Raw genomic sequence first — 14,152 nt, 5'->3', positions numbered from 1 at the left:
CTGGTATAATCTAAACCAGATTCCTGACGCTAACTATAATAGTTGTGCCAGGTTGGCTAGGGCTGTGCTGCACTGGCCTTTCCCCGCCTGACTCCAGCTAGCTGTAGGAACCCCCAAAAAGTAAAAAGAATTTGTGCCAAAGTTTGCGACTTTTTGACGCCAGTTTTTTTTATAGGACTTTATATTTATTTTTTACACATATAGTGGCACATTTATTAAAACCTGCGTTTTGGATGCCGGTCTTAATAAGGCCCTGCACTGGCGGTGTATGTAAAGGAACTGGCGTCTACATCACTTCAGTAGATCCACCGCTGCTTCGAAATGTAAGACAGCTTCCAAGTTGTCTTACATTTAGACCATTTTCTACACCTAAAACAGGCCCGTCCCCCTCCTTGTCCGTGCCACACCCCCTTTTTTAGACCTGGTGTGAGTGGGGAACAGTCGCAGATTGCTGTGAAAAGGACATTTGCGTCGCAATCTGCACCAGAAATACGCCTAATATAGGTGAATTTCTGTTTAATAAATTGAGTTGAGTGGACACCTGGATGTTTGGGTTCAACAGGACCTGAACTTGTCCCAAACTTGACCCTAAACCCGAACCCCATTGAAGTCAATGGGGACCCGAACTTTTGAGCACTAAAATGGCTGTAAAAAAGTAATGAAAAGGGCTAGGACGCTGCAAATGGCAGCAAAATGTGGCTAAGAGCATGACAAATGCTCTAAAGGAGGTGGCCAACACTGGGTTTTGGTTTTAATTTTATTTTTGTTTAAAAATTGGGAAATAAAACCTGTGATAACCCCCTCCAGCCGTGCTAAACACATGTTCAGACAATACACCGGCTGCAGGGCAGGCCAGCACCTCTAATGCGTAAAGGGCAAGCACAGGCCATGTGCCCAATTTGGAGACCCAGAAGTTGAAGGGGGCAGACCTGTCATTCAGTACATGTAGGCGGGTGCACACATACTGCTCCACCATGTTGGTGAAATGCTGCCTCCTGCTAAGACGTTCCATATCAGCTGGTGGTGCTGGTTGTTGTGGCGTGCTGACAAACCTTTTCCACATTTCGGCCATGATAACCCTCCTTCTGAGGTGCTGGCGGTGCCCCAGCTGCGTTGGCGACCTCTTCCTCCTCCTCCTCCTCCTCTGCCTTCGCCTTGTGCTTCCACTGTGCCCCTGCTGTCAGGTGGTAATGCCACCAGCAGCGTGTCTACCAGCATAAGCTTGTACTTGCGCATCTAACGATCAAGCTCCAGTGACGGAATTTAGGTCGGTACGTTGTCCTTGTAACGGAGATCCAGCAGTGTGGCCACCCAGTAATCAGCACAAGTTAGAATGTGGGCAACTCGGGGGTTGTTGCGCAGAGTAATCGCTCATGTGTGCCAGGCTGCCCAGAGGCAACGACAAGCTGTGTATCATCTGTGTCCTCTGTATCCACCCAGCCACGCACCAGTGATAGCCACCAGTGATAGTGGTTTGGGTTCCACCCTGCTGTGAACACAGTTCCTCCTTCTCCATCTCCTCCTCCTCATCCTCCACCTCGTCATCCTCCAGAACTGTGCCCTGGCTGGACAATTGTGTACTCGGCGTTTGTGGGTGCAGGAACCCACCCTCAGAGCCACTTGTGAATAACTGGCTGGAAACCCTATGAAATGATCCCTCTTCCTCCTCCTGTGCCGCATCCTCTTCCATCATTGCCAGAAGCGTGAGCGGGAAGACCAAAGTTATGCTACAGCGCTGACAGGCGAGCAGCAGGGTGAGAACGCCAAAAGCAGCCCGCACTTTCTGCAGCAGCTCTGACATATCGGGGTAATTTTTAAGGAACCTCTGCACCACCAAATTCAGCACATGCGCCAGGCAAGGGATGTGCGTCAAACCGGCTAGTCCCAGAGCTGCTACGAGATTTCGCCCATTATCGCACACCACCAGGCCGGGCTTGAGGCTGACTAGCACCAACCACTCATCTGTCTGTTGTTCAAGGCCCGACCACAGCTCCTGCGCGGTGTGGGTTTTTTCCTCCAAACAGATAAGTTTTAATACTGCCTGCTGTCGTTTACCCCTGGCTGTGCTGAAATTGGTTGTGAAGGTGTTATGCTGACCGGATGAGGAGGCGGTAGAGGATATAGAAGCGGAGTAGGAGGAGGAAGCAACAGGAGGCAAAGAGAAGCGCCCTGCAATCCTCAGTGGTGGAAGGACATGCGCCAAACTGCTGTCCGCCTCAGGCTCAGCCGCCACTGCATTTACCCAGAGATATAACATCCCTGACCGTGCTTACTGGTCCACGTATCCGTAGTTAGGTCCTTGCCACAGATGGCGTTGCGCAGTCCACACCTGATATTGTCCCCCACTTGGTTGGCAAGGAAAGGATGGCTTGCCTGGAAAAGTAGTGGCGGCTGGGCACGACGTACTGTTGGACAGCCACCGCCATAAGGCTTTAAGGCTTTTAAAGCTCTCTGTCTCCACCAGACGGAATGAAAGCATTTCAAAGGCCAGGAATTTTGAAATGCTGGCATTCAGGGCCAGGAATCGCGGGTGAGTAGGGGGGTACTTCCTCTTCCGCTCCAGTGTTTGGGAGATGGAGAGCTGAACGCTTTTGTGGGACATTGTGGAGATGCTTGCTGACCTAGGTGGTGGTGTTGCTGGCAGATCCTCTGTTTACGGGGTGGCAGGTGCCACTGTCACTCCAGAGGTAGATGAAGAGGCCGAGACTGCAGCAGACTGAGGAAGCAGAAGAAGCCAGAGACCTTTCTTGGTTTTTGAGGTGTCTACTCCACTGCAGCTCGTACTTTGCACTTAGATGCCTGGTCATTCAGGTTGTGCTCAGGTTGAGAACGTTTATGCCTCGCTTCAGGCTCTGCTTGCACAGCGTGCAAACAACTCGTGTCGTCAGCACATTGTCTGAAGAACTGCCACACCAGGGAACTCCTTGGAGCTGGCTTTGGTGTGCTCGGTTCCTTGCTGCGTTGGGCAGTAGCAGGCATACTGTTTAGGGGATGGCCGCTCCGCTTTTGCACACTGCTCATTCTTCTGCTGTGTTGGTGGCTCTGTGCGACCACCGCCTCTTCCTCTAAACTACACAGGCCACTTGCATGACCTTGATTCCATGTGGGGTCGAGGAACTCATCATCCTCCACATCATCGTCCACCCAGTCTTCACCCCTGCCCTCCTTGTCGGTCTGCACACTGCAGAAATCCACAGCAGTTGGCACCTGTGCTTCGTCATCATCCGAGACGTGCCGCGGTCGTCCTCCCATGTACTCATCTTAAAACATAAGTGGTTGGGCATCGGTGCAATCAATCTCTTCCACTTCTGGGGCAGGGCTATGTGGATGGCCCTAGGAAACCCTGCTAACAGAGTCATCAAAAAGCAGAAGAGACTGCTGCATGACTTGAAGCTCAGACAGCTTGGCTGATTTGCAAGGGGGTGAGGTGAAAGACTGATGAACATTGACTGCAGGTGCCAACTCTGATCTTTCATCAGGAGACTGGGTGGGAGACAATGTGAAGGTACTGGATCCACTGTCAGCAACCCAATCTACTATCGCCTGTACTTGTTCTGGCCTCACCATTCATAGAGCCGCATTAGGCCCAAACAAATAACGCTGAAGGTTCTGTCGCGTACCTGCACCTGGGGAAAGTGTTTCAATTGTACGTGTAGCTGGCACAGATCGACCACGTCCTCTCCCTGCAACAGGAGCTCCACCAGCGGCACCACAACCGGGGCCACCTCCCTTATTCAACACTTTCCTCATTCTCTGCAAATTTAGGATCTTGCCCAAAATAGGTGTTTTTTTAAAATAACAGAATAGAACACCAGTATCTAACGCGTGTATTTCACACTGACAGATGCAGCCAAGGCCGCAAATTTAGTATTTGGCCCAAAATTGGTGTTTTTTTAAACCCAGAATATTATTACAGTATTTCTAGCTTTTATGTCACACTAACAAATGCAGCATAGGCCCCAGATGTAGGATATTGCAAAAAATAGGTGTTTTTTTAAACCCACAATATTATTGCAGTATTTCAAGCTTGTATCTCACACTGACAGATGCAGCCCAGGCTGCAATTTAGTATTTGACCCAAAATGGGTGTTTTTTTTTTTAATAACAGAATAGAATACCAGTATCTAACACATGTATTTCACACTGACAGATGCAGCCAAGGCTGCAAATTTAGTATTTTGCCATAATAGTTGTTTTTTTAATAACAGAATAGAACAACAGTATCTAACGCATGTATTACACACTGACAGATGCAGCAAAGGCTGCAAATTTAGTATTTCAGTATTTCTAGATTGTATGTCACACTAACAAATGCAGCATAGGCCCCAGATGTAGGATATTGCAAAAAATGGGTGTTTTTTTAAATACAGAAAATTATTGAAGTATTTCAAGCTTGTATCTCACACTGACAGATGCAGCCAAGGCCGCAAATTTAGTATTTGGCCCAAAAAAAAAAGAATAGAATACAAGTATCTAACGCATGTATTTCACACTGACAGATGCAGAAAAGACTGCAAATTTAGTATTTTGCCCAAAATGGGTGTTTTTTTAAACCCAGAATATTATTGCAGTATTTCTAGCTTGTATGTCACACTAACAAATGCAGCATAGGCCCCAGATGTAGGATATTGCAAAAAATGGGTGTTTTTTTAAACCCAGAAAATGATTGAAGTATTTCAAGCTTGTATCTCACACTGACAGATGCAGACAAGGCCGCAAATTTAGTATTTGGCCCAAAATGGGTGTTTTTTTTTTAAATAACAGAATAGAATACCAGTATCTAACGTGTGTATTTCACACTGACATGCAGCAAGGGCTGTAAAATTTAGTCTTTTGCCCCAAAAGGGTGTTTTTTAAAACCAAGAAAATTATTGCAGTATTTCAAGCTTAAATTTCACACTGACTAACGCTGGATAGGCCCCAGATGGAGGGTAGTGCCAAAAAGGGGTGTTTTTTAAAATCCAGAAAATGATTGCAGTATTTCAAGCTTAAATTTCACACTGACTAACGCTGCATAGGCCCCAGATGGAGGATAGTGCCAAAAAGGGGTGCTTTTTTAAACCCAGAAAATTATTGCTGTATTTCAAGCTTGTATTTAACAAGGACAGATGCAGCAAACGCCGCAAAATTTGGATTTTGCCCTAAATGGGTGTTTTTTAAAACCCGGAAAATTATTGCTGTATTTCAAGCTTAAATTGCACACTAACAAATGCGATATAGGCCCCAGATGTAGGGTCTTGCCAAAAATGGGTGTTTTTTAAAACCCAGAATATAATTGCAGTATTTAAAGCTTCTATTTGACTGTCACAAATGCACATATGCTGTGCTGGTGAACCGAGCTTGCATAAAATGGCTGCAGCCGCCCACCTAACTAACAGATGGATAAAAGTTATTTTTCTGGGTCACTGGGCTCAGGGCAGGGTAAAAAGATTTTGCACTGTGCCCACAAAACAAAATCTAGGTAGATCGCTGAGTTAGATAGCACTTCAGATTAAAGACTCTTTCCTATTCTCTCCCTCACAGCAGCAGCATCCTATCCCTACACTGATCAGAGCAGAGTGACGTGTGGCGCTACGTGACTCCAGCTTATATAGTAGGCATGGCTGTGATGGCTTCTAAGGGCACACAAGTTAAACGCTTGTTGATTGGCTGCTCTGCAGCCTTTCAAAAAGCGCCATTAAATCGCCAAACACCGAACCCAAACTTTTACTGAAAAGTTTGGGTTCGGGTCTGGGGCCCAAAATCCTAAAGTTCGGTACGAACCCAAACTTTACAGTTCGGGTTCACTCAACCATATGAATGACCCCTATAGCATTTAGATTTTTTAAAAATAATTACCGTTTTTTTTTCAAGGTTCCAGCCACAATTGCAGTTTTATCATGTATTTTGTATGCCACCGTTTTGCTCTACTGAGTTTGATGGAGAAAACCATAATAAAAACACAAAATGCAATGGATAGGACATGCTGCTGATTATGTATGTTTTAGGTCATGTAATACAAGAAGACCTTTGTTTTATTTTCAGGATGGATCTGCAGATGCAATCACTTTGGATAGTGGAGATATTTACAGGGGTTCTCTAATTCCATACAACCTGAAGCCGATTTTGGCAGAAAACTATGGCACTGAAAAAGGTAACTGAATTAGACAGGTGAACAATGGTATTACAACAAGGACATACACTGAGCAGTAAGTGCACGGCCACATAGTCAGGTTTCCTGATGCAGTCTTGGAAGCCAAAACCAGGGGTGAATTCAAAAAAGAGAAGTAGCATATGTTCTTAAAGTGGTTGTCCCATCTCAACATTTATGACATCTCTAGGATATGTCACAATTTTCAGATGGGTGCAGGTTCTATGTACCTTTGGGACCTGCCCCTACCTCCTGAATGGGGCCATCAAAGTAAAGGAGAGAACATGGAACACACAAGCTAATCCTCTCCATTTATTGCTATGGGACTGCTGGAAAGAGCCGAGGCAGCACATAGTGGCGAGGGTGATCTCTCTTCACTGCCCCATTCTGGAGATGCAAGTGGATATCAGAGATCCGCACCTGTGTCACATTTATGGCAAATTGTAGTGATATGACAGAAATGTTGAGATGAGACAACTCCCGTGATACTTTGTCTCTTTTTATGATCCACTCCTGATTTTGGCTTCCAAAACTGCATCAGGAAACCTGAACGTGTGGCTGTACCCTTACAGTTGTGTTAATTAGCTGCCAGTCACTCCTCTTGGTGTTTCCATGGCTATTAGCTACATCCCTCTTAGATAGGTATTGCTGCAGGTATGGTTAGATTTGCCTACAGAAGATTCTGTGGTGAACCAAAACAAAATAGTTGGCTCCAGCCAGAAACTAATCAACAGATAAGGCTACTTTCACACTTGCGTTCAGAGCGGATCCGTCTGAGACGGATCCGCTCATATAATTCAGACGGTGGCTCCGTTCAGTACGGATCCGTCTGCATTATATTGTTAAAAAATTTCTAAGTGTGAAAGTAGCCTGAACGGATCCGTCCAGACTTTACATTAAAAGTCAATGGGGGGCGGATCCGTTTGAAGATTGAGCCATAGTGTGTCATATTCAAACGGATCCGTCCCCATTGACTTACATTGTAAGTCTGGACGGATCCGCACGCCTCCGCAATGAGCGGAGCGGAAGCTGAACGCTGCCAGACTGATGCATTCTGAGCGGATCCGCGTCCACTCAGAATGCATTAGTGCTGGACGGATGCGTTCGGGTCCGCTTGTGAGCCCCTTCAAACGGAACTCACAAGCGGAGCCCCGAACGCTAGTGTGAAAGTAGCCTAACTTTGGAGAAGATACCTTGCTACTAAGGGTGCCATTACATGGTGCTGTAGGATTCACAGGCTGTATATCGTTAATTGCCAGGCCGCGCCTGTATATGCTATTGTTTCAAATAGCATGTACAATTGTAGCCTTGCAAGTAGTGGTAATCTGCATCAGGATCCCATGGCCGGTGGCATTGTGCACAGAAACCCTAGGGTCTATTTCTTATGGGTTATTCTGAAAATTACCAATTAGACCTAATTGATGATGATGTCAACAATTTATTTCATAATGCAATTAAAAGTGGACACGTTCAGTTTAGATGGACGATAAGCCTTAGGCCGAATGCACACGGCCGTGTTCCGCGGCCGAGAGCGGTCCGTGGTATGCCGGGCTGTATTACTGTTCAGAGCAGGAGCGCACGGCGTCATTGGTTGCTATGACGCCGTGCGCTTCATGCCGCCACTGCACTACAGTAATACACTCGTATAGTGTATTACTATAGTGCAGCAGCGACATGAAGCGCACGGCGTCATAGCAACTAATAACGCCGTGCGCTCCTGCTCTGAACAGTAATACAGCCCGGCATACCACGGACCGCTCTCGGCCGCGGAACACGGCCGTGTGCATTCGGCCTTAAAGGGAACCTGTCACCAGGATTTTGGGTATAGAGCTGAGGACATGGGTTGCTAGATGGCCTCTAGCACAACCGCAATACCCAGTCCCCATAGCTCTGTGTGCTTTTATTGTGTAAAAAAAACTATTTGATAGATATGCAAATTAACCTGAGATGAGTCCTGTAGGTGAGATGAGTCAGGGACAGGACTCATCTCAGGTTAATTTGCATATCTATCAAATCGTTTTTTTTCCACAATAAAAGCACACAGAGCTATGGGGAATAGATATTGCGGATGTGCTAGCGGCCATCTAGCAACCCATGTCCTCAGCTCTATACACAAAATCCCGGTGACATGTTCCCTTTAAAGAGTAATTTCCTGTTGTAAGTTCATGTTGGAACTCTATTCCAACATGAATTTTATTGGCTGTGCATAGTAATTCAACAAAAGGCATAGAACTCCTCACACTTCACAAACCAATTGCTCGATTAAACCTCATAACAGGTTGATAAACCGCCAACTCCTTCACATCTCCCTAACGACTTGTCCCACAAATGGTCAAAGCTCTGCTTGTCTGTACATGCCTACCAGATGTTACCTGGGTAGATGTACAAGGGGGGAACCCTGACATATATTTCTGACATATTGATGGAAACATCAGTCACTAGTTACTTAAATGTGAAATTCTTAATGTTAGTAAATACAAAAAAGCACAACACCTGTGAAATACTGTATGAGAAACAAATAAAAACACAATGTTATTCACTATATTTGTGATATGTATATGGATAATCCTGTAAACCTTTACTTTTACAGAGAAAGATACATGCTATTATGCAGTTGCTCTTGTGTCAAAGTCAAGTTCATTTATGTTTAATGAGCTTAAAGGCAAGACATCTTGTCACACAGCTGTTGGGAGGTCAGCAGGCTGGAATATTCCAATTGGACAGCTACTTAAGACAGGCCAAATACAATGGGAAGGACCAGAAGATCAAAGTATTGAGAAAGGTAAAAAATCTTCCATTGGCCATATATACTGATCTTCCAAACAATAGCTACGGTACATAGTATACAACATTGACATCCAAATGGAATTCGAATCCATCCCATGAGATACTTAACATATATAGACTGTAAGTAACATAAATCTAAAATCTTCATAATAATATAATAACTCAAGGGTACTGTGTGACCACGTATTAACTACTAGAGCAGTGAACTCAATAATTATAGAATTAAGTGCCCATAATTCATTCCTGATCTAAATACCCCCATCCCCTTACTGCTGTACAAGCAGGCAGAGATACAGATTGGCAAACCTTTCCCACCTGAAACATTACTCCTTTAACTGTCCTTCTCCCCTCCCCGAACGACTACCAATCACTTGATCAATTACATAATTAATACAATAATGTATGTAATACATACAGTAACCAAATAATACCCACTATACAAGGATCAAATAATAACTCTACACCAAGAACGCATATACTATAGCTACCACAAAGACCAATATTACCAATATTATCACCATATTGTGGTCAGATACCAGTACTGCAATGGCCGCCTGAAAGGTATAATCACACTGTAGACTTTACTGTTACATCCAGTGACTCACAGGTGACATATTCTCTGATGGTAGTCACAGAATAGAGAACCCGGACTGGAATTCTCGGGTTCGTACCGAACATGACGGTGTCCGGTCACCCGAACCCGAACACAGACATTGACGCAAACGTTCATGTTTGTTGTTTGGATTTAAAATAAAGCTTATTGAAAGGCTAAACAAGATTTTAAGCTGTGAAGCCATCACAGTCATGCCCAGTATTGGCATGGCTGTGATTGGCCGGCTCAGCACGTGAGCGTGCATGCATAAACGCCAGATCATGTGTTGCGCCGCCATTCTGCTCTGACTAGTGTAGGGTCAGGACGCTGCTGCACTAAGGGACAGTGTTAGCGTTTTAATGTTGTTGATAACTCTGTGGGTAACCTAGAGGCATTTTTGTGAGTGCAATACAACTCCTTTGCATCAGTGACATAGAAATACAATACTTAATCGGGCTGTTAATTCTGTGGGTGACCTAAAGCCATTTTTGGGGTTCCAAACTCTGCATTTGTATTCATCTTACTGTAATAGGAGAGTTAATCAGTCTGTTAATTGTGTCTGTGACATGAAGCCATTTTGTGGGGTTCATAAAACTGCCTTTGCATCTGACTTACTGTAATAGGAGAGGTAATCAGTCTGTTAATTGTGTCGGTAACGTAAAGCCATTTTTTTGGAGGGGTGATACACCTCATTTGCATCCGTGACACGGAAATACAATAGTTAATCTTTTAGTTAATTCTGTCGGTGACATGATACAGTTTTTTTGGGGGGAGATACACCTCATTTGCATCTGTGACATGGAAATACAAAAGCTAATCTGTCTGTTAATTCTGTCGGTGACCTATAGCCATTTTTTGGGGTGCAAAACTCCTCATTTTCACCCGTGACACAGAAATACAATTGTTCGTCTGTCAGCCAATTTTGTGGGTGACTGTAAAAAATGAGGAGAGCATCAAATAAGGGATGTGGCCGTGGTTGTGGTGCTGCTGTTGTTGGTGGAGCTCCTGCTGCAGAGCGAGGACGTTATCGATCTGTGCCAGCTATGCTCATAAATGAAACACCTTCCTCTGGTGCACGCAGACACAGGGCGTTCTGCGTTATTTTGTAGGCCCCAATACTACAAATGGTGAGGCTAGAACAAGTAGAGGCAGTAGTAGATTCGATGGCTGACAGTGCCTCCAGTTCCTTCACATTATATTCCACCCGTTCCCGTGCTGAAAGCGCAGAGTTGGCACTGGCAGCCCATGGGCATCTGCAGTCTGAGCCCCAACTCATGCTGCAGTCACTTATGCTTTTTGATGACTCTGTTAGCAGGGTTTCCATGGGCCATCCACATAGCCCTGCCCCAGAAGTGGTAGAGATTGAGTGCACTGATGCCCAACCACTTATGTTTTAAGATGAGGACGTGGGAGGACCACCGCAGCACATCTCTAATGATGATGACGAAACAGGTGCCAACTGCTGTGGCTTTCTGCAGTGTGCAGACCCGCAAGGAGAGCAGGGGTGAGGAGTAGGTGGAAGTTCATGTGGAGGATGATGAGGCCCTAGACCTCACATGGCACCCAGGTCATCCAAGTGATGTGTGCAGTTTGGAGGGAAAGGTGGGGGTCTTGATGCGCCAGTCGCACAGCAAAAGAGGGAGCAGGGTGCAAAAGCAGAGAGGCCAGCCCCTAGCCAGGATGCCTGCTACTGCCCACCGTGCAGACCCACAAGGAGAGCAGGGGTGAGGAGTGGGTGGAAGTTCATGTGGAGGATGATTAGGTCCTAGACCTCACATGGCATACAGGTCATCCAAGTGATGTGTGCAGTTTGGAGGAAAAGGTGGGGGTCATGATGCACCAGTCGCACAGCAAAAGAGGGAGCAGGGTGCAAAAGCAGAGAGGCCAGCCCCTAGCCAGGACGCCTGCTACTGCCCAATGGGCCGAGGGACAGAGCACACTAAAGCCAGCTCAAAGGAGTTTCCTGGCATTGCAGTTCTTCAGGCAATGTGCTGACGACAAAATACAGGTGGTTAGCATGCTGTGCAGTCAGAGCCTGGCATAAATGTGCTAAACCTAAGCACCACCTGCATAACCAGGTATCTAAATGCAAAGCACAAGCTGCAGTGGAGTAGACATCTGAAAATCCACAAAAGATCTGAGTCTCCTCCTGTTCCCTCTTCTGCCTCGGTCTCAGCCCCCCACCCTTCCTGGTGCGACAGGGCCACCTGCCACCCCCAAAGAGAGGATGTAACAGCAACACCACCACTACCAGTGTCACCGAGCATCTCCACACTGTCCCATGGAAGCGTTAAGCTGTCCATGCCCCAAACACTGCAGAGAAAGAGAAAGTACCCCCCCTACCCACCTGCGAGCCCTGGCCCTGAATGCCACCATTTCAAAATTCCTGGCCTTTGAAATGCTGCTATTTCATCTGGTGGAGACGGACAGTTTTAAATACTTAATGACGGGGGCTCCTACAGTATGTGGCTCCCAGCCTGAGGTGGAAAGTGGTTTGGTGCATGTCCTGCCACCACGAGGATTGCTGGATGTTTCTCGGTGCCTCCTGTTGCCTCCTCCTTCTCCGCTTCCTCCTCCTGTGCCTCCTCATCATGTCAGTGCAACATCTGCACCACCATCTTCAGCACAGCCATGGGGAAACGACAGCAGGCTGTTCTAAAACTCATCAGTAGCTGTGGATGGGCATGGAACAACAGACCAATGAGTGGTTGGTGCCGCTGAGTCTCAAGCCTGGCCCACCACGTCTACAGCCTCCTTAACTTCCTACTCCACTTGGACCTTCCCCTTCTGGTTCAAGATTATTATTTTTTATTTTTATGTATTTTATGTTTTATTAAGTCATTTCCCTATCCACATTTGTTTGCAGGGCAATTGTACTGCTCTTAACCCCATTTTGGTTCCTTTTGCAGCCCTCTAGCACTTTTCGATGACTATTTTATAGTCATTTTTCACCCTAAAGTTCAGGTCCCTATTGACTTCAATGAGATTCGGGGTTCGGGGTCAAGTTTGGGAACCGAACCGAACATCGAAACAAAGCGCGGCCCAACCCGTTGAACCCGAACATCCACAGGTCCGCTCATCACTAGTAGTAACTCCTTTGTGCCCAGTCATCTTTTTGTGTTTAGTCTCCCCCACAGCAATAATTACCCCACGTACAGTTAAAGTGTCCCCAACAGTACTAATGCCAACTTAGTGCCCTTCACACAGTAACAGCAGTGCATCCACTGGGTAAGGAGGCCCGCTTAATGTCTCCACTTAGCAATAGTGCAATAGTGACTCTTAGCGGCCCTCCACTCAGTTATGGTATTCCTTACTACCTCTCATTAAGTTACGGTGTTGCTTAGTGCCTGACACTCAGTAACAATACCTCTTAGTGTCTCTCATGCAGTAAATATGCCCTCTTAATTCCCCTACTCGATAATAATAATGCTGCTTAGTGTCCCTCTACTCAGTGATGATGTATACTTTTTTGGACTCACTCAGTACTAATGACCCTTAATGCCCCTTGGTAAAGAGGACCTCAGACAGCTCTGGGGTGGCATGTTCCCTGCTCCTCTGACACACTTCCTGTGCAGGAAGTGTTTGGAGGAACTGAATTGAACAGATACGGTATACTCCAAGGCCACAAAATCACTGGGTATGAATCAGGTTCAACTACCGTAATACTGATTGTGATTAGAGATGAGCAAAGTTTTAAAAAATTAAATTTGGACGCTTTCTCCAAAAATGTTTTCGATCTAAATAAATTTGTGACGAAGCATGTTAAAAATCTGCTATTTCCCGGGTGCAGGGAGCGTGTATCTTGGTGTAATCACTGTGCATTGCAGAAACATGCATAGCTAGTCTGCTGTGGTAGTGAAACAGTTACTGTGCGTCAGTATGACAGGCAGTTGACAGGTGTCACACTTAGAATCAGGTCACACTTCATTTATTTGGTCAGTTACAGGTCCAAAACTAGCGTCAGGTATAAAGGACTGTAGAGTGAAAGAGCGCACTCCTTTTACACCGTCTGCTGACTCCACATAGATTTCTACAGAACATTTTCACCCCAAAATCAGTAGTATAAGACCGCTATTTTCACCCCAACTACAGCATCAAGGATTCATGGAATTACTTATGTAAAAAACTATGTGAACACCCCAAAATCAGTAGTATCAGACCGCTATTTCACCCCAATTACAGAATCAAAGATTAAAAACCTAAAATCTGTAGTATTAGAGCATTAGAGTATTACAACGCTTTTTAACCCCAATAGTGCACAAGGTGTAATAGAGTGGCTTCTCTATTAGCCAAGCGTTACACTGTTCAATTGGCCCCTGCTCTCTCCCTACAGTGTGGATAAAGCCTCCCCATTATATCCCTACACTATCAACAATCTGTCCCTGAACTGTTCCAAACTAGTGTCCTCCTGAACACTGTCCCTAACGCCTGTCACGTCTCTCCCTGCACTAAGTTCACAGTAAAATGGCGGAGACCGGGCAGGATGAGGCTTTTTATAGGGCTGTGACATCACAAGGGCTGGCTATCTTCTAAATGGCTGCACAGCATTGTGGGTGATTCCTCCTTCCCAGGCTTCTTACTTTCACTTTGTAACACGTGCAGCAGCCATTTTGGTAAAAATCCAGTTCGTTACCACGAAGCGT

The 14,152-nt window shown here is 45.8% G+C and overlaps 1 protein-coding gene across 1 annotated transcript in view; it reads left to right on the top strand.

The window, feature by feature from the left end:
• The window catches only part of LOC122935613 (serotransferrin-A-like), a 68,710-nt gene that overhangs the window by 3,481 nt on the left and 51,077 nt on the right, over nt 1–14,152 (top strand). The window contains exons 3-4 of the mRNA XM_044291395.1: nt 6,025–6,133; nt 8,721–8,912. Of these exons, the coding sequence (XP_044147330.1) occupies nt 6,025–6,133; nt 8,721–8,912 (301 nt within the window). The remainder of the gene's footprint in view (nt 1–6,024; nt 6,134–8,720; nt 8,913–14,152) is intronic.

Source organism: Bufo gargarizans, chromosome 4, assembly GCF_014858855.1.
Source record: "Bufo gargarizans isolate SCDJY-AF-19 chromosome 4, ASM1485885v1, whole genome shotgun sequence".
NCBI lineage: Eukaryota > Metazoa > Chordata > Amphibia > Anura > Bufonidae > Bufo > Bufo gargarizans.
The sequence above is the reverse complement of the archived record's forward strand: the minus strand, read 5'-3'. Positions and strand labels throughout refer to the sequence as shown.